The sequence below is a fragment of the Peromyscus maniculatus genome, chromosome 21, assembly GCF_049852395.1.
Source record: "Peromyscus maniculatus bairdii isolate BWxNUB_F1_BW_parent chromosome 21, HU_Pman_BW_mat_3.1, whole genome shotgun sequence".
NCBI classification, from domain to species: domain Eukaryota; kingdom Metazoa; phylum Chordata; class Mammalia; order Rodentia; family Cricetidae; genus Peromyscus; species Peromyscus maniculatus.
In genome coordinates, this window is record NC_134872.1 from 5,032,347 (window position 1) to 5,052,676 (window position 20,330).

Below are 20,330 nucleotides of genomic sequence, written 5' to 3' on the forward strand. Positions count from 1 at the left end.
ATGCTTTTCTTGTATTTATGAGGCCCTGTGTTGGATTCCCCACCATTGGAAAAAAATCTGGGCAGAGTGTGGGGGAACATTCCTTTAATCTAAGACCTTGTCTCAAAAAAAAAAAAAATCTGTTTCTGAGGCTGGGATGTCTATGATCTCAAATCCCAGTACTTGGAGGAAGAGGCAGGAGGATAATGAATTCAAGGTCATCCTGTGCCACATCAGACCCAACTCTCTCCATATAGTCAGTTAAAATTGTAAATTTAAAGGCATACTTTCCTAAATTCTTAACTTTAACTTGCATATGCTAATTTTCTATTTAGAATTCTTGTACAGTTTGTATAATACATACATTTTTATAATAAAAAAGTAATAACTCACCCTTTGATGGGTGTTCAAAGTTAGCCGTGGGCTGACATATTAATTTGCTTTAACATCACCCAGACCATTTACAAACTTTAGCTAGTTAAGTTCCTGTAAATATTTAAAGTATGTTTACAAATTTAACACACTTGATTTTATTTTCCAAGCACACAGTCCTCATAGGACAGATTTACAAGTCAAATGAGAAAAAGTTTCAGGCACATCAAGCATTCTCAAGGAACTTCATCCTTCAATGTTTAGTTTATTTATACACTTATTTATTATATGTGTGGGGCGCACTTCTGGAGGTCAAGGACCATTTCCCAGGATCCTATGGGTCCCGGGTCTCAGGTCACATGCCCTCCAGCAGGCGCCTTTATTTTTTTTAAATTATGGGAATGTGTGTGTTTGGCGGTCAGGTATGTGCACATGGGTGCAGATGCCCATGGAGGTCGGAGAGGGCATCGGATCCAGTGGAGTTAGAACTGCAGAGAGCTGCAGCCTGAAGTGGGTGCTGGGAACTGAGCTCAGGACCTCCACCGGAGCAGTAACTTCCCATAACTGCTGGGCCCTCTCTCCAACTGCGACCTTTTTTTGTTTGTTTTTTGAAACAGGGTCTCTCACCAACCAGGGACTTCGGTCAGTATTTGCCTGTCCAGTCCTGGGGCTGGGATCCATTACACCCGAAGTATGTACTGTGGTAGGTAGGTGGATATGGCAGATACTGAGTAATGTGGGGTAAGGGAAGGATTTTTTTTTTTTTTTTTTCAATTGAACTGTTTGGATAGACATCTCATGATTTTTTATTTTATTTTATTTTTTTGAGACGACGGGGTCTCAGCGCAGGTCAGGCTGACCGCCAGCTCGCTCTGTAGCCTCATGAAATCCAGATGTATCTGGTGCAAAGAAGGTACAGTTTCCGGAGACCCACAAATGTTGAGGCGTAGGAGTGCGTGCTCTCGATTTAACCGCAGCACCTGCAGGGTCCATCTGCCTCGCGGCAGCCTCTCAGCCTATCCCTTATGCCACCCCTCCTAACTTCTCGCCCCCTGGTTTGGGCAGCTCCGGGAAGTACCTGGGAGTCGGGTTTGGGGGCGCTTTGTCCTGTTAGGTGTGGAGGGGGCCAGAGAAGCCAAAGCCCCAAACCCGGTGCTCACCTTCCTTTCAGATGGAAATGACCGCCTCCTTGCCCTTGGTTTCCAAATCCAAGAACCAACTAGAAAAAAAAACTGAGCTCCCAGGCCACACCCACAAAGGGGCACGCACGCGCGTGTGAGGCTGCGTCGGCCATCTTGGACTCGGGCAGCACCCTCACCTACGGGCTGTAACCTCACCCGGGGAGGACCGGAGAGTTACCTCGACATTGTGTTCACCTAAACCCATGGCGGGCATGTGCTCGCGAGGCCAGCGACCCTCTCCTCCTGCCTCCAGGTAAAATCTCGAGCCAGTCACCTTGTGGCGAGTTCTAGCTCAGTGCTTGTTGCTACCCATGGAACTGAAAAGGCGCCTGCCTGCCTGCCTGCCTTTCTGGAAGGTGGGAGTCAAATGCCCACCCATCACATGTTGTTCCAGTATCAAAAAGAAGTTCTCAGTGTGCACACGGGCACACGGAGCCTTGAGTGCTGGCTGTGAGCTGGTGTGGCGGCTGCAAACACTCTTCCAGCCTCCAGCACCTGTGGGAGGGGGCGAGGGCGCAGAGCCAACCCAGGCCAGTGAGAAGTGCAGCTTCGCCAGGCCTCTTGGACGGACACGTGATGTGACCGGCTGGGGAGGGTGTCAGAAACACAAACCAGGGTGCCCAGGACTGAAGGCAGAAAGGAATCTTTGTGAATTTCGGAACATTTCAACGCCCCCAGCTTGTTATTTTTATCCCCCCTGGCTGCCTCTCGGTAGGGGCTCCCATGCAACATCAAAGCTCCTAGCATCAAAAAGCCGTGTGTGTGTGTGTGTGTGTGTGTGTGTGTGTGTGTGTGTGTGTGTGCGCGCGCGCGCGCGCGTGTGTGTGTGTGTGTGTGTGTGTGTGAACGGGGGAGCTGGAACATGATGTCCCAGGAAGAGCTGAGTGCGTAAAAGGACCTTTAGGGTGGGTGTGGGCTGTGGCTCCTGTTGAAAGATGGCCTGTGGGGTCCTCAGAGTGGTACACCTGCCGTTCAGCTGCCCACCGGGGGCGGGGGAGGGGGTTCCCCTGACTGCCTGGGATGCAGAGAAATAAGAGGGGCGTGATATGGTTCAGTGAGTAAAGGCCTGACAACCTCAGTGTGGTTTCCAGGTCCCAAATGGTGCAAGGAGAGAACATCACACACACACACACACACACACACACACGCACGCACGCACGCACGCACGCACGCACGCACGCACGCACGCACGCACGCACGCACGCACGCACGCTCACTGTGGCACATGTGCCCCACCATCATACATGCACAGAAAAAAAAGATATGAGAGTGAGGGCTAAGAGCTGGTGGGGATGTCACAAAGGGCTGTTCTGATTATCCATCTGCAGCCCCTTACCCAGGATTTTGGGATCTCAGTATAAGGACTTATGTAGTGTGGAGTCAGGATTACACCAGTCTGTCCAGTTTCCACACTCCAGCATAGGAGAGGTAGCAGAAGGTAAAAAACGCCAGGTGGGGTGTTGGGGGGATTGCACAGTTTATTTCCAGACACAGTCGGAGGGTGAGGTGGGGGACCCGTCTGCCTCTCCTCCCTGTATTTGGCTTAATCAAGAATTTTCTCTCCCCTTACCCCTGTGTTGTGCAAGATAGAGGAGACACCCCCACCCCACCCAAGGAGGGCCTAGGCAGACAAGGAGCGTGGGTGGTGATGGGGTTCAAGTATTCACAGGTCCCGGGGGCCACACTGCACCCAGATCCACGACTGCCCCGGCTGGTGTAGTTCTTCAGTGTGGACACCTCCAGACGAGGGCTCACCCCTGCCCGTCATAACGACTGAGTCTGAGGCTGTGCAGTCAGAAAAGGAGGCCTCCCAGCAGGCAGCTCGCCTGAGGGCTCAGGGGAGGGGTCAGGGTGGTGAGGGTTTCCCCTACCCACTAGGGTGGGGGCAGTGGTCCTTGGGTCAGGGGATGGGTGAAAAACGGGAAGGGTGCCGGGAAGGGACAAGGTTTGGAGGGCCTTGATGAACGTGTTCAGACAGCCGTGGCCCGAACTCTCACCTCCACCCTCACTCTGGGCTCAGAATCCCTGAGAGTCCAGCCACAAGGGCAAAAGGGAACAGGGTAGGGGATGGAAGGGCGAAGGGAAGAGTGGGGGATGGAACTGGGGGAGTAGGAAATGGGGGGACTGAGTAGGTCATGAACCCTTACAGCCAGTCCTGTTCCTGGTAGCCAGTGCAGGGAGGGCCAGGCCATGGGCTCAAGTCCCCTCTCAATTCCTGACCTTCCAAAGTAGCAGGAGTCCAGGGAACACCGGTCAGAACCACTGGTCCCCAGGTCCCCAATGTTCTGACTTTGGGCACCGTGGAAGAAAAGGGGGCTTGTCTCAAGGGTAGTATAAAAAGCAAAAGAAAAAAACCATTAAAAACTTCCTGGGAAGTCGTACCCAGCCTCTTGTCCCTTCAAGGCATCAGTCAGCCCCGCTCAGACAGGACAGGGCCCAATAGCACCATGCAATGTTGGGGTATCCGTGCCTCCTTGATGACCCCGGGCAGTGGTTCTTCAAAGCAGGGGTGCCTGTTTGCTAAAGCGTCTGTGCTCTTGGATGAAGGAGAGGACTGATGCAGGGGTAGGGGGGGTAGGGAGAGGTTTAGGCTGGGGCCCCAAAGGGCTCCCCAGGAGTCATGATCTGAAGAATCTGTGTACCACATACTGGCCCAACAGAACCACACCAAGAATCGTCGCCACACACAGGATAGGGTCTCTATGCAAATTCAGGTTCAGGGCTGCCACCTGTCGGGAGAAAAGGGGTGGGTTATAGAGTGAGCGGCTGGACAGCCCGCACAGCAGGGGGGCGTCCCGACCTCAGGCACTCACCCAGCCGCCTCTCTGCGCAATCCATCTGGCAATATAATGGTGCAGAATGATATCAGCCAGAAAGCAGGTCACCTGGCCCAGGAAGCCGGTCAAACCACGCTGGTAGACGTACAGGGCCAGGCGGTAGCCAAAGCCCAGGAGAGCCACCACACGGCCCCAGCTGATGCCACTCTTAAATAGGCTGTGGGCAGAGGGTTCCAGAGATCATGGAGAGCCTTGATCCCTTGGGGATGGGTCCCTTTCCTTTCTCCCTTCCCCACTCCCGCCGCCCCCCCCCCCGCCACCCCCACCCCCCAACTAGGAAGCTAAATGGTCAGAAAGTCTGCCTTGGCCTGGCTGCCAATCAGGAAGAGCCTGGGGTTCACAGCATGAAAGGAAAACGCCAAGAGGGCCATGAGCTGGCTGCTGCTAGTGTAGAGGGAAGGGTGGGCGGACAGGTGGCAGGGACGTTACCTGTGAAGGTTGCTGCTGGCCTGGCAGCCCGGGGGACAGCAGAGAGAAAAGGACAGAAGAGATTAGGAGAGATCCCAAACCACAGGGGCACAGAGTGGGGCCTGGCTGAGGGCCGGGACAGGACATGCCATCCCCGAGCACCCATCTTAAACCTGCCACTGGCTTCTGCCTCTGCTGCTACCTTTACATCCACCCTGACACTGGCTCCCTGGTCAGGGAGAGGACAGCGAACACAGCCAGGCTTGGTGGCACCTGCCTGTGATCCTAGCCCTCGGGAGGCTGATGCAGGAGGATCAAGAGTTCAAGGTCAGTCTGGGCTGCTTGAGACCCTATCTCAAAAACAAGGGGCTTAAGAGGTGGCTCAGCAGTTAAGAGCAGCGGCTGCTCTCCCAGAGTAGCCGGGTTCAGTTCCCAGCACCTCCATGGTGGCTCACAGCCGTCTGTGACTCTAGCTCCAGAGGCCTTCTTCTGGCCTGTTTGGCATCAGGCACGCAAGCGCGCATACATAGATGCAGAGAAAACACCCATCCACATAAGATGAAAATGAAGCTGGGCAGTGGTGGCGTGTGCCTGTAATCCCAGCACTCGGGAGGCAGGGGCAGGCAGATGCAGACAGGACTCTGTGAGTTTGAGGCCAGCCTGGTGTACAGAGCAAGTTCCAGGACAGCCCGGGCTACACAGAGGAAAAAAAAAAAAAGATTAATAAAACAACAAAAATCAAGCCAACGTGGCTGTGGTTTGAAATCGGGAACACTGATTTAAGGTGCTTTCTCTATTTCCCTGAGGTTTCACAGTGGTGGTCAGTGGCAAGCTGGGACATGAGCCTTGTATCGAGTGACCTTCGTCCTCAGCACTGGGTGGCCTCTTAGATGCCATTGCATCGCAGTTGACCTGACAGAAGTTGGTGGCATGTCTCAGCTGGGCTGCAAGGCCCTAGGGGACATTCCCACCCCAGGGCACTAGTTGGTGCCAGAGCTCCTCAGAGACATGAGCTTGTGTGCAAAAGAGTGAATGGGGCCCGGAGACCGGGAGACGGGTGGGGATTGTGTCGGAGTTCACCGACACTGTCCCCAGCCAAGGAGCCCATCACATCTGTGCGGGGTGGGTGACGGTACCTGGAGGCAATCTTGGTGAAGAGTTCATAGGCATTCCCCGCTGTGGGCTGGAGCTGCTCCAGTAAATTCTGGAACTCGGTGTCGTATCTCCGGTTAATGTCATCTCCAATGATGGCAAGCTGCCGACCCACCTGACCCAAGACGCTGTAGGAATGAGAGTCGGGGAGTGGGAAGTTAGCCCTGGGAGCTGGGCTCATGGCAGAGAACGGATTCTCCTGGGGTGGGGTGGGGTGGGGTCGGACGTCACCCGCCCCTCTGAAGACCCGTGACAGTTCTTGTGGACAGGAGGGGCTGCACTAAGGAGCAGGATTGCAGCTGGAGGCGAGAAGCCAGGCTGAGAAGGGAGGAGATGACGGAGACAGGAGCCCTGACCCCTGCCCCCCGGGGCCGCAGCTTACTTGTTAGGTTCTAGAAGCAAGTTGTCCATCTCGGGGTTGGCAGGGGCAGCCGCCCCCTGGGTCTCTTGTTCCCGATGGTGGAGGTGAAAAACGTAGCTTCGAAAGACCTCCTCTGTGTCCTGGGCAACCTGCTGCTCTGCAGTCGGAGCTGGGGGTCAGTAAGAGAAGGCTGTCCCCGGGCACCCCCTCCCCCTTCGCTGCTTCGTCTAGCCCCTTCACAACACTCAGCATTCCCCCACGGTGTGATCATTCACGGTGTGATCCCCGCCAGTGTGATCATTCACTCCTCATGATAGTCCTGGCCTGCAAGTGAGCTCCAGCCTACAGATGGGGAAACTGAGGCACACCTTCCAGTGGCAGTACCACTGCCCGCCCTCCCCCACTGCCTGTGGGTAAGTACTTCTACCCTAATATTGCTGTTATAAAAACCCAGCTGCCTCAGCCTTCCACTGTGGACTGAGACCGGGGCCTGTGCAGGAATCCCTCACTGTGGACCGAGACCGGGGCCCGTGCAGGAATCCCCCACTGTGGACCGAGACCGGGGGCCATGGAATCCCTCACTGTGGACCGAGACCGGGGTCCGTGCAGGAATCCCCAACTGTGGACCGAGACCGGGGGCCGTGCAGGAATCCCCAACTGTGGACGGAGACCGGGGGCCGTGCAGGAATCCCCACTGTGGACCGAGACCGGGGGCTGTGCGGGAATCCCCCACTGTGGACGGAGACAGGGGGCCATGGAATCCCTCACTGTGGACCGAGACCGGGGCCCGTGCAGGAATCCCCCAGGTTTCAGCCCTAGACTGGCCCTGCTGAGGCCTCCACCTTGTGCACCAAGCAGCTCCCAGGTCCTCAGCCTCCCCATGTGTAGATACCACGCACCCCAATCTAGTAAGTCCCTGTAATCTATGCACATTCTGTCTGTTCTGCTCCTCCCAAGGGCCAAACTGCAGAATAGCTCCGCAGAACTGGGCTCCTGAGCTCTCAGGTGGACATGGTCCCCAGTCCTTAGGGTGAAGGGAACGGGAAAAAAACAAACTGAAATCAGGAGCCTTGGGCCAATCGAAGGAGAATGGTTTCTGTCCTCAGTTTTTGAGATGTTGCCTTGGCTAGCCTGGAACTCGATAGGTAGACCAGGCTGGCCTCAAACTCACAGAGATCCTCCTGTCTTTGCCTCCTGAGTGCTGGGCTTAAAGGCGTGCGCCACCACACATATCTGGGGTTGGTGTTTTCTTTCTGAGACAGGGTATCTCTACCTCCCTCTAGCCCAGGCTGACCTGAAATTCATTCTGTAGGACAGACTGACCTAAAACTTGGGCCAATCCTGTCTCAGCCTCTCAAGTGCTGGGATTGCAGACATGAGCTACCACATCCAGCGCACACACACCTGGGATATGAACCCCAAGTCCAGGGACCAGCCTGACCTCCCCGCCCATGCACCTGAGAGACACGGATAGGGCTGCCATCTCACTTCCTCCCCCTTCCCTGTTCCTGGACCTGACTGGGATAAGCCAGGTCACTTCCTCCTTCCTCCCGCAGCAGCAGGCCTGGCTCTTCTGCCTCCCCCCCTTGCCTCCCCCTGCCCCTGTGCTCAGAGAAGCCTCACCCCACCCCACCCCACCCCCCGCATACCAGCCCCATGCCTTTCTATCACTTGTGCTTACGGGATGGTGAGGAGCAGGAGGACCCTTACCAGACGGGGAGGGGGAGTCATCACAGTCCTCCCTTGGAGGACCTGGTCCTTGTCCAGATGCCATCTTTCAGGTCTTGGTGGACAGCACTTTCACCCTGCGGAGACAGGTGAGAGAAAAGCAGAGATGAGGCTGGGTGTGGTGGCGCATGCCTTTACTCCCAGCACTCGGGGGAGGCAGGCAGATCTCTGAGTTCAAGGCCAGCCTGAGCTACAGAGTGAGTTCCAGGACAGCCAGGACTGCACAGTGAGACCCTGTCTCAAGGGGAAAAAGAAAAGAAGAGAGCGAGCGAGTGTGTGAGCCGAGAGCAGGGACAGCTGTCTGGAGACCCCAGAAGTCCTGACAGGAGTGAGGGAACCCCACGCCCCCCACTGCTAAGAAGACTGCAATCCTCTGGGACTAAAGTTCCGCCACCTTGGGGGCCTGGTGGTGTCTCCTGGGAGCAATGGGAACCCCCTGGTCCCAAGCCTTAGGGGAGACACGAGAATCATTGAGGAAGCCAGGCAGAGACCAGGTGAGGCCGAGGCCTCCAGAACGCTGTGGCATGAAGGCTCTCACCCCAAGACGGGGCAGGGGGCTGCTTTGAGAGTGGGGGGCCTTTCTGCTGCTTCCGAGGCTACCTGTCCCTTCCTCAGCCTTCCACCTCCCCACCATGAAGGCCTTCCTCCAGGGTCCACTCCCCGTGGCCGGTGGGACATGCTTGTTTTCCGATAGGGCTTGGCCGTGAACTCTTAAGAGTCTACCACACACTGCCGACACTTAGGAGAATTTTGTTGACGGTTCCCATCACTGGCCGGTCGTGGTGTGACAATGAGTTCTAGGCCAGTCTGGTCTACGTATGAAGTCCCAGGCCAGCCAAGGCTACGTGAGATCTAGTCTCAAAAAATAAAAATAAAAAAAAAAAAACCCACAACACAGGTACAGCTAGCACCCTCGCATCTATTTTACAGGTTGGAAAAATCAGGGCAGAGCGAAATGAATCGCTGAGCCATGAAGTCAGAGAAAGACATTTGTCTTGCAGAGTTTTTGGGTTTTGTTTAGTTTTTCGAGACAGGGTTTCTCTGTGTAGCCCTGGCTGTCCTGGAACTCGCTTTGTAGACCAGGCTGGCCTCGAACTCACAGAGATCCTCCTGTCTCTGCTTCCTCAGTGCTGGGATTACAGGGGTGTGCTACCACCGCCAGCTTTTTTTTTTAAACGTGTATATATATATATTTTATGTGTACATGTTCGTGTGTCATGAAATACGTGTGGAGGTCAGAGGACAGGTTTCAGGAGTGGGCTCTCTCCTTCCATCACATGGGTTCCAGGGACAGAGTTTGGGTTGTCACACTTCACAGCAAGCCCCTCACCTGCTGAGCTGTCTCGATGGCCCAGATTTGTTGTTCTGCCCTGGCCTCACATTGAGTATGGGGCAGAGAAAGATCCTCCTGCCTCCACTGTTCAAGTGCCGGGATTACAGGTGAGCTGGGGGTCAAACCCAGGACTTTGTACATGCTGGACGTGCGTTTTACGAACTAAGCCACATCTCAGCACTTACTTCATGCTTTGTTCCCAGGGCATCTCTCCTTCCCATTACCACCTGCTGGGACCTCCCAGCCTCCCCGCCTGCCTCACACCACACACCTCACCACGCCCTCCACTTGGGTGCTGACTGTTTTCTTTTGGTTATTGGTTTGTTTACATATCTATTTTACACAGGTTCTTACTAGACAGCCCCGGGAAGGTCTTGTACCCCTTGATCCTCCTGCCTCAGACACTGGTGTGCTGGTCTTCTAGGTGCCCTCTCCCATGCCACACCCAAGTTCATTTTCCTCTTTGACCAGTCTTGGCCGCTGCTGGTGTCGACAGTTATTTCCTGAGGCAAGCAAGACCTTTCGCTTTCAGTTTGCACCCCTTTCAAGAGTCCTACTCCTTCCTGGGCAGCCTCCATCACTTCAGGAAGTGACCCTCCTGTCAGTGAAGAGGGCGCAGACCCCCCTAGGTCCGAGCATGGTAGCCCTCTGTCACCTGGGGCTGGGCACCACACTCACCTTTGTTATCAGGCTGCAGGGAATTTTTGAAAGTTACTCTCTGAAAAGGGGTGGGGGTGGAGGCTGGCTGCCCCTCACTTTCCCATCAGTGCTGGAGTCAGGGCGAGCAGACCCTCAGAGAGCTAGGCCTCATTAAGACAGCCCTCCACTTGGCATGTTCCACCCAGCGGCTCCTTCCGGAATAGGGGGCTCTTCCTGCTGCCCCGGTTCTTATACTCAGTAATCCCAGGCCGGCAGGGCCAGGGGGTGCTGACTCTACCCCCCGAGAAAACCGCCCTGGAGGCTCACTGTTGAGAGCAGGTCGGGGGGCTGAGAACAGTCTTTGCTGGCCTGGACCCCCATCCAAGTGACCTGACTTCCCACTACATCCACTTGCTGGGCCCAGGATGCATGTTTCCCACAACCAACCTCTAGGCTGCACCCAGCACTGGTCTAGGGGTCTTGGGACAGCAAAAGGATCAACTGTGAAGTTTCTGTCTCTGTCCTTGACCTTCACCCTCCCCTCCTTCCAGATAACAAAAGTCCCAGTTGCCTGGCATCCAGGGCCACCGGAGCCTGGACGAGAAGGGACCCTTCAGCTGGAAGTGGCCCTGTTTGGATTAGACTCCAGCATGGCTTTCAGGACCACCCAGGGAAACTTCAAGTCTTCCCTCCTCAGCCGGCTCCCGACGGGGCTTTCTGCCCCACCCTGGGCCAGAGCTGCCAGGATTAGGAGGATGGGGTTTGGCGCTGCCTGCCCGCGTACCTGCCCGGCTCTGGTCCAGATGCGGGATGGCTCAGCAGTCTGAAGACAGATCCCGGAGGGCTGGTGGCCGACCCCAGCTGCAAGGCTTCAGGCCCGACTTGGAGGAACCGGAGCCCGCGAATCCATGGTGTCTGAAAGCCGCCTCTGGTTGTCTCCTGGCCCAGGAAACCTCGCGACTTTGTGACCATAGAGGAGCCAGTGGCTCCCGGTAGTGATCAGCTCCCTCTAGAGGAAGTTGCTTGATGGCCGCCGGATGCAGATGCACAGGGAAGCTGCTGCTTGGAGGAAGGTCCTATGGGCCAGGCCTGAAAGCCGCTGGTCTGCAGCATCCCCTGCCGGCCCTGTCCCAGCCCAGGGGGGACGCCTTCTCTTCACTGCCTTTCCTGGCTCTGGTTCCAGACCCTCATCTTCCATAGTCTCCCTCTAGTGCAAAGCAAAACGCCACAACGAAAGCGGGATGGAGCTGGGGGTGGTGATGCAGACCAGCAATCGCAGCTCTCAGGAGGCTGAGGCAGGAGGATGGGGAAATAGAGGCCAGCCTGTGCTACATGACACCCTGATAGAAAGGGAGAAAAAAAAAAATTCAGTAGAATTTGTGCTGTCGTCACCTAGACCCTGCCAGGCTGCAGGGAACGACCTCAAGCACAGAATAAACTCCAGAGAGACAGGAATGTGTGGAGTCCTGTTCTCAGGGTCTGTACCCTCCCAGCCTCCCTGTTCACCCTCAGCCGGGCCTCCACAGCCTGTGGGTGCAGCTTTTCACTGTGTCTCAGCTGCCCTCGGTCTCTGCTGAGCCTGCCCCTGCCTGGCTCCCCCGTCCCCCACTCCCCTTCTAGCCGCACCCCTCCCCACCCCGCCTCCAGTTATTCCTCCCCACCCCCACCTCCCTGCTGCCTTCTAGAACTCCTGGAAGTCTCCAACTGGAGGTTTCTATTAGCAGTTGGTCCTGGGCTGGCTGCCATGACTTCTCCCTGAGTCAGGGTCCCTCTCTCAGGATGGCGGCCCAGGCTCGGACTCCTCGGTCACGGTCACGAATCTTGGGCTGCTCCTCCCTGTTGCGCTTTCTTCGAAGCCTGGTGGGGAGGAAGGGCCGTTCTAACAAGTCCCTGACCAAGAGCCTGCCCAGCCCCTCACAGGAGCAGGATGGTGTCTCCCCCAGGGTGGGCCGCCAGGGAGGCCGGGGGAGGAGGGAACCACGGTTACATGCCATGGTACCCAGGGCCCTACCTGCAGCCCCCTCAAACCTGCCGCTGCAAGATGCCCTAGGGCTGGGCACGGGGGACATGGGGTCCCAGACCCTCACCTCCAAGGACACCCTGAAGCTCAAGGCCCAGGGTGTAGAGGTGACATCGGTCCCCACCGGAGAAATCAGGGAGGTTCCGGGGCACCAGTCTGAGAAGGAAGGAGAGGAGGAAGAGCCAGCAGCGGAGGCCTCTGGGGCCTCGGGAGTCTCAGACAGGTGAGGAGCTGTGGCTGTGGTGGGGAGGGGGGGGGGGCGTGATCCAGATAGAGCCGGATGCACGCTGGAGGCTGTGGGTGGAAGCCCACGGATGGCGAAGGGCTGGGGTAAGGGATCCTGAAGAGTGAAAGTCATGCCGAGGGACAGTGCCGGGAAAGGGGGATCCGCAGATGGGGGCTGTGAGGGGTGGCTGGACTGGACTGAGTACCAAAGATGAAAGGGAGCTGGGGTGCGGCTCCTGGGTCGCAGCACTACATACTCCAGGCCCTGGGATTAGTGCCCAGCACAACAAAACAATGATAGCCAGGCATGGTGGTGCACGCCTTTAATCCCAGCACGAGGGAGGCAGAGGCAGGCGGATCTCTGTGAGTTGGAGGCCAGCCTGGTCTACAGAGCGAGTTCCAGGATAGCCAGGGCTACACAGGGAGACCCTGTCTTGAAAAATTGAACAACAATAACAAAACAAAATAATCTCAGCCAGTGCTTCCGGCCTGCCCGCTCATTCTCCCTTCCTGGCTTTCTTTCCCACTGGTCTTAGCAGCCATTCCCTGTGTGGAAGGTACCCAGCTCCCCACTTCCTCCCTCCCTCAGGGGTAGGAAAACCCCTCTGCTAGAGACCCCCTGGGAACAGAGCAGGGGCCTGGGAGAGAGGGGGCCAGGTCAAGCAGGTCTGGGGAAAAACCCAGGGTGGACCGGGCCCTGACCACATCTCCGGGTGTCCCCTGACTCCCCGCACCTGACTGTGCTTTGGGATTAGGGAGCAGTTTGCCCAGGCCCTGGAGACAGAACAAGGATGCTTGCAGTGGGTTCCGGGACCACTGGGACTCATCCCTGGGGCCTTCGTCAGAGAGGAAGAGGAGGGGCACCGTCTAATTGAGATTGGTGAGTATGATAGCTGTGTGTGTCGGGGGGGGGGGGGTGGTGGTGGTGGAATGGACACCTCTCTTCTAGGACCTCGTGGGGTGGGGAGCCCAGCAGGACGTGAGACATAATCTAAGGTTTGAACCCCACTTCCTCCCCCTGCTGAATCTCTCTGCCCCACGAGCCTCGATCTATAAAAAGGAAAAGCAAACAGCACTTGTCTCTGAGGCACATGGCAAGCATCAGTGAGATGCTCTTTGTCAAGGACTAGATCCAGGCTCGGCACACAGTAAAACAGGGCAAGGGCCGGGTGCAGTGACTGAGTGGGCCCAGCACACAGTAGACACCCTGTTAACACAGGGCAGAGCCGGGTGCAGGGACTGAGTGGGCCCAGCACACAGTAGACACCCTGTTAACACAGGGCAGAGCCGGGTGCAGGGACTGGGGACAGCGAGATGGGTCCCCAGGTAGAGACCGCTGCCAAGCTGGAGTGAGGAGCCGAGTTTGGTTCCCGGGACGCACATGGTGGACGGTGAGAACAGACTCCTGCCAGTTGTCCTCTGACCCCTGGTACACACGCCATGGTGTGCGCCTCCCCCTCCTCCAGGATAAAGAAATAAAAATGTCATTAAAAAGGAAAAACAAAACAAAACATCAGAATAGAGGGCGGCTCCTCTCTGAGTGCCCTTCCCCCTCCCTCTGAGACTGGCATCCACCCGCCTGCTGCCAGCCTCAGTGACCGATGCTCCGCAGGAGACCTCAGGCTGACCTCTTGCAAGGCGGGGCCCACCCCGTGGAACTATCTCCTCGGCTTGTACAAGCAGCTCCAGAAGTCAGCCATGGCCAAGGTCAGTGGGACTGGGTCCCGGGACCTCTGGCTTGCCGAGGGGGAAACGCTTCCCCTCGTGTCCTGGTTTGGGGAGGAGGGGACCCGGGCCTGGAGTCGTCCTGAACCCTTTTTACAGGCTCAGAGACCAGCCGTGCCTCAGTTTCCTCTCAAGGATGGCTTGTCCCATGAGGAGAAAGGGGAGCGAGAAGAAGCGGAGGACAGTTACCTCAAGCTGTGTGCTCCATGCATCGCCACCGTCCAGTCTCCGCTGCAGAAGACTTTTAGGTCCACAGATACAGTGGGTAGGTGTGTCAGCCCGACATCGCCAGGGTCGGAGAGTCCGGCTTTGGCCAGCGGCTTAGGGGAGAAACCCGAGCACTGGCCACGAGGTGGCAGCAGAGGACCTCCGGTGACAGACGGACGGACGGGGACGGCTGTTGGTTGACTGACCTCGGGCCCAGCTGGACGACTCAAGCACCCCCCTCACCCCACCCAGCTCCGGCCTGGGGGAGGGCGCCTCCAAGCCTGGTTCCTGCTTAGCAACCCTAGAGCCGCCTTAGGGTGGCATCAGATGCTAGCAGGTGGTTCAGTGATAAAAGCCGTTCGGCCCAGAGAGCCCGGCTGAGGGTAGAGCACTTGTTGCTCTTGCAGAGGACCCCGGTTCCGTTCCCAGCACCCATGTTGTGTTTCTCACAACTGCCGTGACTCCAGCTCCAGGGAATCCAACACCTGCTTCTGGCTTCCATAGGCACCTGTGCACAGATGCACACATTAAGATTTTTTTAAAAAGTAAAAACAACAATGGCCAAAATACCCCGAGATACTGTGTTTGTTTACACAGCCATCACTGGGGCCATTCTTTTCAAATGTGATTTGACACCTCTGAAGCAGTTGATGTTATAACTCCGCTGATGGCATGGGAATCGAAGCGCAGAGAGGCTGAGTAACTTGCCCAGATCTCACAGCCACTAATGACAGAGCTGGGACTTCATTTCAGGCAGTTGGGGCAGTTGGTGGCAATACCCTGGCAAACCCTGCCCAGGAGCAGCCTCCCATTCCACTGCAGGAGGAGCTCAGGGTGTGGGAGAGGCTGTGCCTGGCTGGCTCCAGGTACCCTAAGGCTTTGCAGGAGTTGGCCCAGGTGGAAGCGTTGAGAAAGAGGGTGGGCATGCAGTGGGGACTTCCTGAGCTCTGCCAGCCCCACACTCTGAGAAGGCAGGGATGGCAAACTCCATTTTTTCCTGCAAGCTCAGCCATGTCAAATGTGTGGCCCCATTTGCCCCCCACCCCAGCCAGTTAACCAGCAATGCAGATTCCTCAGGGTATACCAGCATCCTGCAATTCCATTCAGCCCTGAAGACACAGTTTACTGGAGATGGCACCAGGTTCCTGCTGGTTGAGGGCCTAGGACGAACACACTGTCCTCTGCTTTAGACCCGGGTCGCTCTACCTGAGCCTCTGGCCAGCAGGCCACCGGTCAGGGTTCTGTGGCCCCCTACTCGGGTTCAAAAACTTGTATGAGCGTCTCACAGAATTTAGGGTCTGAGGGATTTGTTTTTATTGTCTTAGACATTCTCACGAGGTTGTCTAGGTAGTCTTGAACTTGTGATCCTCCTGCCTCAACCCCTTGAGCTGAAAGTCCCAATATTCTGTCCCAATCTTTCTGGGGACCTCCCCCCCCACACACACACCTGCAGCTGCCTGCAAAGGAGCTGGCTGCCATGAGCATTACAGGAAACCTGGTGGCTTTGAGGGTCTGTGGGTGCTGGGGGGACATGCCAGCAGGAGCAGTGAGCGGATGTCTGTCCCCACGGCACAGAGCCAGCCCACCTCTTTGCCTCACAGGTTTCGTGGAGTCAGAGTTGAAGAAGATTCTGGAGGTGAGACGCGAGTCCCGCCTCTGGAAGGTGGGCAGCCCGGAGGGCCGGGAGCTGCTGACCCGGCCAGACATCACACTGGAGGAGGCCGGCATGGTGGACGGCCAGGTATGCCTGGGTGTCCATCTAATCCACTAGCCCATGGATGTGGGGTGAGGGGCCCTTATCTCACACGGCTCTGGCCCCTGGTTGCAGCCCACCCCCCCACAAACACACACACACACACACACATGCATATGCACACACACATGCACACACATACACACATGCATGCACACACACGTGTGCACACACACCACACACATGCATGCACACACATACACACATGCATGCACACACACGCATGCCCCCCACATGCCTGCACACACACACACACACATACACACACGCATGCACACACGCTTCAACAGTTCTCACTTGAACCAGTGTTGTCCCTGTCTTGTTTTGTTTGTTTGTTGAGACAAGGTCTCTTGTAGCCCAGGCTAGCCTGACTGTATGTAGCAGAGGCTGGCCTTGGCCTTCTGTTCCTCCTCCCTCTGCTTCCCCAGTGCTGGGATTACAGACAGGGAGAGTTATCGAGATGGGCGAGCGCTTGAACAACACGATTCTTTTCTCTCTCGTTCACACCAAAGCCCACAGACACACACAGGCTCTGGGGGCGGCCACACATCATCCGTGCCCGTTCCGAGTCAATCTCCATCCACTCAGGGTTTCTCTCCATGACTCAGTGGACTCTGCCCTGAGGGTCTCTGGCTCACGGAAGGGAAGAGCCCACACCGGAGTCTAGTCAGAGACCGTTCTGCTGGGTCATCTTGACTTCAGCCTCTGCAAGGACGGGCTGAGACACTACAGCAGGACTCCACAGGCCCCTCAGTGTGTGTGTGTGGTGTGGACGGGCTGAGACACTGCTGCAGGACTCCACAGGCTCCTCAGTGTGTGGGGAGGGGTGGGGGGGGGTGGGGGGATGGGGGGGTGGAGTGGTGGTGGGGTGAGGGGACGACACAGGACAACACAATGGCTGACTCTGCCAGAAATTTACACCTGCTGGGCACTGAGGGCGTCCTAAGCCTGCCCACATGCCCATGTCCCAGGAGCCTGGTGCCCCCGCACCCCTAAACACAAGCTGTGTGGACCCTTGATTTTCCCCTCATACTGAGGGGCTCCAACCCTGGGATCTGTCCTCCTCCAGGACCTTGTGAGCCGGCCTGCCCTTCCCATCCTGGGCTCACAGTCCTGGGCTAGCATTGGCGGCATCAGGAGTCTTGGGAGTTTCTGGATAGTGCATGTGGGGCCCCCAGGCCTCTCTTTGGGGGTCAGAGGTACATCCTCAGCTCCTGCCTTCCATAGTAGGTGTTCCAAAGTCCCGCCCTCTCCCCGCCACATTTTCTCCTCCTCTGCCCTTAGAGCCACTTGCTAATGGGGGGAGAGATTGCCCCTCAGCTTTTGGGGAATGCCAGGGACCTGAGGGATGGGCCTTGAGGGAGGTGAAGCTCCATTCAGCCGGAAGAAACTATGCAGGGCCCCCAGGACAGAGGCAAAGGGAAAGGAGGCACCAGAGGTGGAGGAGAAGTATTCCTGAATTATGGGGGTAGTTCGCTCAGGGTCGGTGAACCTGGGTCAGCTTTGGGGTGGTGGGGAGAGTCTGGAAAAGGCGGCTGGGGTGGTCTGGGGGAGAGCAGATGGGAAGGTTCTGGAATGCAGAGCAGGGAATATCTTCTTCGCCCGTGTCTGCCCACAGCACCTGCTCCTGGAGGAGATGGATGATATGGGGAACTGGCCTCCTCCAGAGTGAGGCCCGTGCCGGCAGCAGCCCACTGTGCCCACACCCCTGGGACCCCAGTCCAGCATATGTCTCTTGTTGGGACACATCCAAGGAGTCCCTGTGGCCCTGGGCTTTGGGATGAGTAGTATCCTGTGTGTGCGTGTGGTGGGCCTGCGCAGCACTGCCCCTACCCATCAGACTCCGGCAGATGATGTTATTAATAAAAACTTAGTTTGACATTAGCTTCCTGGGCTGCCTGTCATTGGACTCTGCCCTCTCCCTCACTCCTGGAGCGAGCCAGGCTACTAGGGTCTCTACCTAATCCCTAATTTGTGCCCGAAGAACAGCTAGTGTGGAGGCCACCTCCGGGCACAGGGGCAGGGAGGGCAGGAGGATTTGGGCTAACCTGGGGGGTGCCGCCTGCCAGCAAGAAGGAGAGTCCCCAACTTCCCTCTCCTCGGAGTTCCCAGGCTACACTGTGTCCTCAGCGGGAGGATCCGGGAATTCTCCCAGCAGGAAGTTCCTGCCCAGCCAGCTCCGGGACAAAGCCAGGAAAGAGGCCCTGAACTGCAGGGACCTGCTTCAGGAGAGCTGGCAGCCAGGGCTGCCGGGGGCAGGCGAGGAAGAGTTCCCTGAAGTTGGTGTGCGTTCTGGTTTGCTCTTCTGCTGCTGAGCTAAAACACCGGCCAGAAGCGAGCTGGGGAGGAAAGGGTTGATTTCATCTTAGAGCTCTCTGTCCATTGTGGAGAGAGGTCAGGCCAGGGGCTCAAGGCAGGAACCTGGAGGCGAGAACTGTGAACCGAGGCCAGCGAGGGGCAGTGGTGCCGGCCTATGTCCTCTGGTTTTCCCAGCTACCTTTTCTTTTAAGATTTATTTTTCACACGCGCTCACACGTGTGTGCACAAGCATGAATGTGCATCTGTTGAGAACAGGTGACCACGGTGTCCAGAAGAGGGCCGTGTAACTCCTGGACCTGGAGTTACAGAAGTTGCAAGCAGCCCCTGGGTGGTTGCTGGGACCCAAACTCCAGTCCTCCACAAGAGTAGCGTGAGTTCTCAACTGCCGAGCCGGCCCCTCGGCCCCTCAGCCCCTCGGCCCCTCGGCCAGCCTTCTTATACCTCACAGGACCACCTGCCCAAGGATAGCGCTGCCCACAGCTGGCCGGGCCCTCTGGCATCAGTTAGCAATTAAGAAAATGTTCCCCAAGCATACCCAGAGGCCAGTCTGAGGGAGGCGGTTCCTCGGATGAGGTTCCCTCTTCCCAGATGTGTCAGATTGACACCTGAAGCAAACTAACTGTGACAGTACAGGGGGATGTCTCTCCAGACTAGATGACCCCGGTCACGGCTGGGCACTTCAGGGGTCCTGGCGGGGGAGGCTCGAGGGTGCCATGTGGCCTCTGGGGAGGCCCAGAGTATAGAGACCCAGGGCTCCCTAAATTCAGAGGTAAGGGGAACTTGGGCATGGAGGGATCTTCATCCTGGTTTCCTGGGACACCAGGAAGTGCTGTGGTCCAGAAGGTCCCTGCTATCTCAGAGGGCTCCTGTACTTCTCCCGGGCCCAGATTCTGAGCCTCCCTGCAGGCGTACAGGAGAGAGCTTGTAGGGAGCATGCTCTGCAGAAACTTGTCTGTGTTACCCACACATCCCACCTCTGGCGGGTTAGAGAGCTGAAGGCCTGTATCAGCTGAGGTACATGATCTTCCGAGGCCAGGTCTCAGTAAGTAAGCCAGGCAGGCCTCCAGCTCATTCTCTGCCTCTGAGGGCAGGGATTACAGGTGAATGTCACCATGCCTGGCTTAGCCATTCTGAAGAGTCACAGTGATCAATCATAGTGGTCACAGCGACTGTCTGCTGGTGCCTTGGTGAGGGGCAGCGGAACACTGCGGCCGTCCCCAGAGCCCAGCCTGGCTCACTGAAGGTGGGACCCCCCTTGGATTCCCCCCAGCCACCACTGTGGGAGAGGGTAGGCGATAGGAACAGCCAGGGCACTTTGGGGGCCAGGAGCCTCCTCCAAGGCTTCCTGGCCAGGGCCCACGGAGACCTTGACTCAGAGCTGGAGGCTGGTGGAGGGCCAGCTCTGCTGACTCAGCCAGGAGGCCGCCTTGTGACCAGATGACTCACCTGTGCCCTGATTGCTCTGCTAATCACTTCCTTCAAGTGGGGGCGCGGGTGGGAAGGGTGAGGCCGTGCCTGGCAGCAGGGTTTGGAGGGAGCCTGCAGACCCCAGGAGCCAGGGCTCTGTGGCCCACTCCCCTCCTCCTCCTCTGCTGTGTCTGTGGGCTAGCCTCACGTTTGCCCTGTGAACCCCAGACTGCGGGGCATGGGCATGGGTGCTGGTGCTGTCTGGAGGGCAGGAAGAGGGTGTGTATGTGTGTGTGTGTGGGCACAGGCATGAGGCCTCTTCCCAGCCCTGAGGGGTCCAGGGCTGGCTTCTGAGGGAGACCTGGCTTAGCGTGCACAGGGATGAGGGCAGACATTCTGAACAAGGAGCTGCTGTGGACCAGGGAGTCCCTGGCAGCGAGTAGATGCCTGCAGACACCCCTGGGTCCAACCTGGAGACTAGGGCGTCTCCACGTTTGTGTGAGATCCAGGAGACCTTTAGGCATCACTGTGCAGGACCCGTGGCTGAAATCGGATTTCACCCAATCAGAATTATCTGCCAGGCTCAGCGCACAGGGCAGGGAGCATCCTCCACTTTGCTCACTTGGACCAACGGGGCTGGCTGTGGCCTGGCCAGCTTTGTAGCACTGGGCCGTTAGGGAAAGA

The 20,330-nt window shown here is 57.1% G+C and overlaps 2 protein-coding genes and 1 long non-coding RNA gene across 5 annotated transcripts; 2 read left to right on the top strand and 1 right to left on the bottom strand.

Annotated features, from left to right (window-relative positions):
* Positions 1–1,582: 1,582 nt before the first annotated feature.
* LOC143270020 (uncharacterized) lies at positions 1,583–10,911 on the top strand. Its single transcript, XR_013046865.1, has 2 exons — positions 1,583–1,785; positions 10,542–10,911. It is a non-coding gene; the product is annotated as an uncharacterized LOC143270020 (long non-coding RNA).
* On the bottom strand, positions 2,991–10,913 carry Bak1 (BCL2 antagonist/killer 1). 3 transcript variants are annotated; one of them, XM_006996583.4, is made up of 6 exons: positions 10,775–10,913; positions 8,001–8,095; positions 6,312–6,447; positions 5,914–6,057; positions 4,346–4,526; positions 2,991–4,261 (listed from the first exon to the last, which is right to left on the bottom strand). In XM_006996583.4, the coding sequence occupies exons 2-6, from the start codon at positions 8,062–8,064 to the stop codon at positions 4,151–4,153; spliced, it is 636 nt and encodes a 211-aa protein (XP_006996645.1). In that variant the 5' UTR covers positions 8,065–8,095; positions 10,775–10,913; the 3' UTR covers positions 2,991–4,150. The 3 variants fall into 3 exon arrangements, with proteins under 3 accessions (XP_006996645.1, XP_042121666.1, XP_042121667.1); XM_042265732.2 differs by having other exon boundaries at positions 6,312–6,459; XM_042265733.2 differs by lacking the exons at positions 2,991–4,261; positions 4,346–4,526 and adding an exon at positions 4,854–5,471 and having other exon boundaries at positions 6,312–6,459.
* A 772-nt stretch (positions 10,914–11,685) lies between these two features.
* On the top strand, positions 11,686–17,804 carry LOC102912858 (gametogenetin-binding protein 1-like). The gene is made up of 6 exons (XM_006996581.4): positions 11,686–12,233; positions 12,991–13,115; positions 13,848–13,942; positions 14,060–14,225; positions 15,769–15,908; positions 17,539–17,804. The coding sequence occupies exons 1-6, from the start codon at positions 11,770–11,772 to the stop codon at positions 17,590–17,592; spliced, it is 1,044 nt and encodes a 347-aa protein (XP_006996643.1). The 5' UTR covers positions 11,686–11,769; the 3' UTR covers positions 17,593–17,804.
* Positions 17,805–20,330: the final 2,526 nt, after the last annotated feature.

Bases quoted from the DNA above. Each gene is read 5' to 3' on its own strand.
- Bak1 (XM_042265732.2), bottom strand. From the start codon at position 8,064: ATGGCATCTGGACAAGGACCAGGTCCTCCAAGGGAGGACTGTGATGAC. The intron at 6,460-8,000 runs GTAAGGGTCCTC...ACTGACCCCCAG, and splicing joins TGACTCCCCCTCCCCGTCTG to CTCCGACTGCAGAGCAGCAG. The intron at 4,262-4,345 runs GTGAGTGCCTGA...TTCTCCCGACAG, and splicing joins TTGCGCAGAGAGGCGGCTGG to GTGGCAGCCCTGAACCTGAA.
- LOC102912858 (XM_006996581.4), top strand. From the start codon at position 11,770: ATGGCGGCCCAGGCTCGGACTCCTCGGTCACGGTCACGAATCTTGGGC. The intron at 13,943-14,059 runs GTCAGTGGGACT...CCCTTTTTACAG, and splicing joins AGAAGTCAGCCATGGCCAAG to GCTCAGAGACCAGCCGTGCC. The intron at 15,909-17,538 runs GTATGCCTGGGT...GTCTGCCCACAG, and splicing joins CCGGCATGGTGGACGGCCAG to CACCTGCTCCTGGAGGAGAT.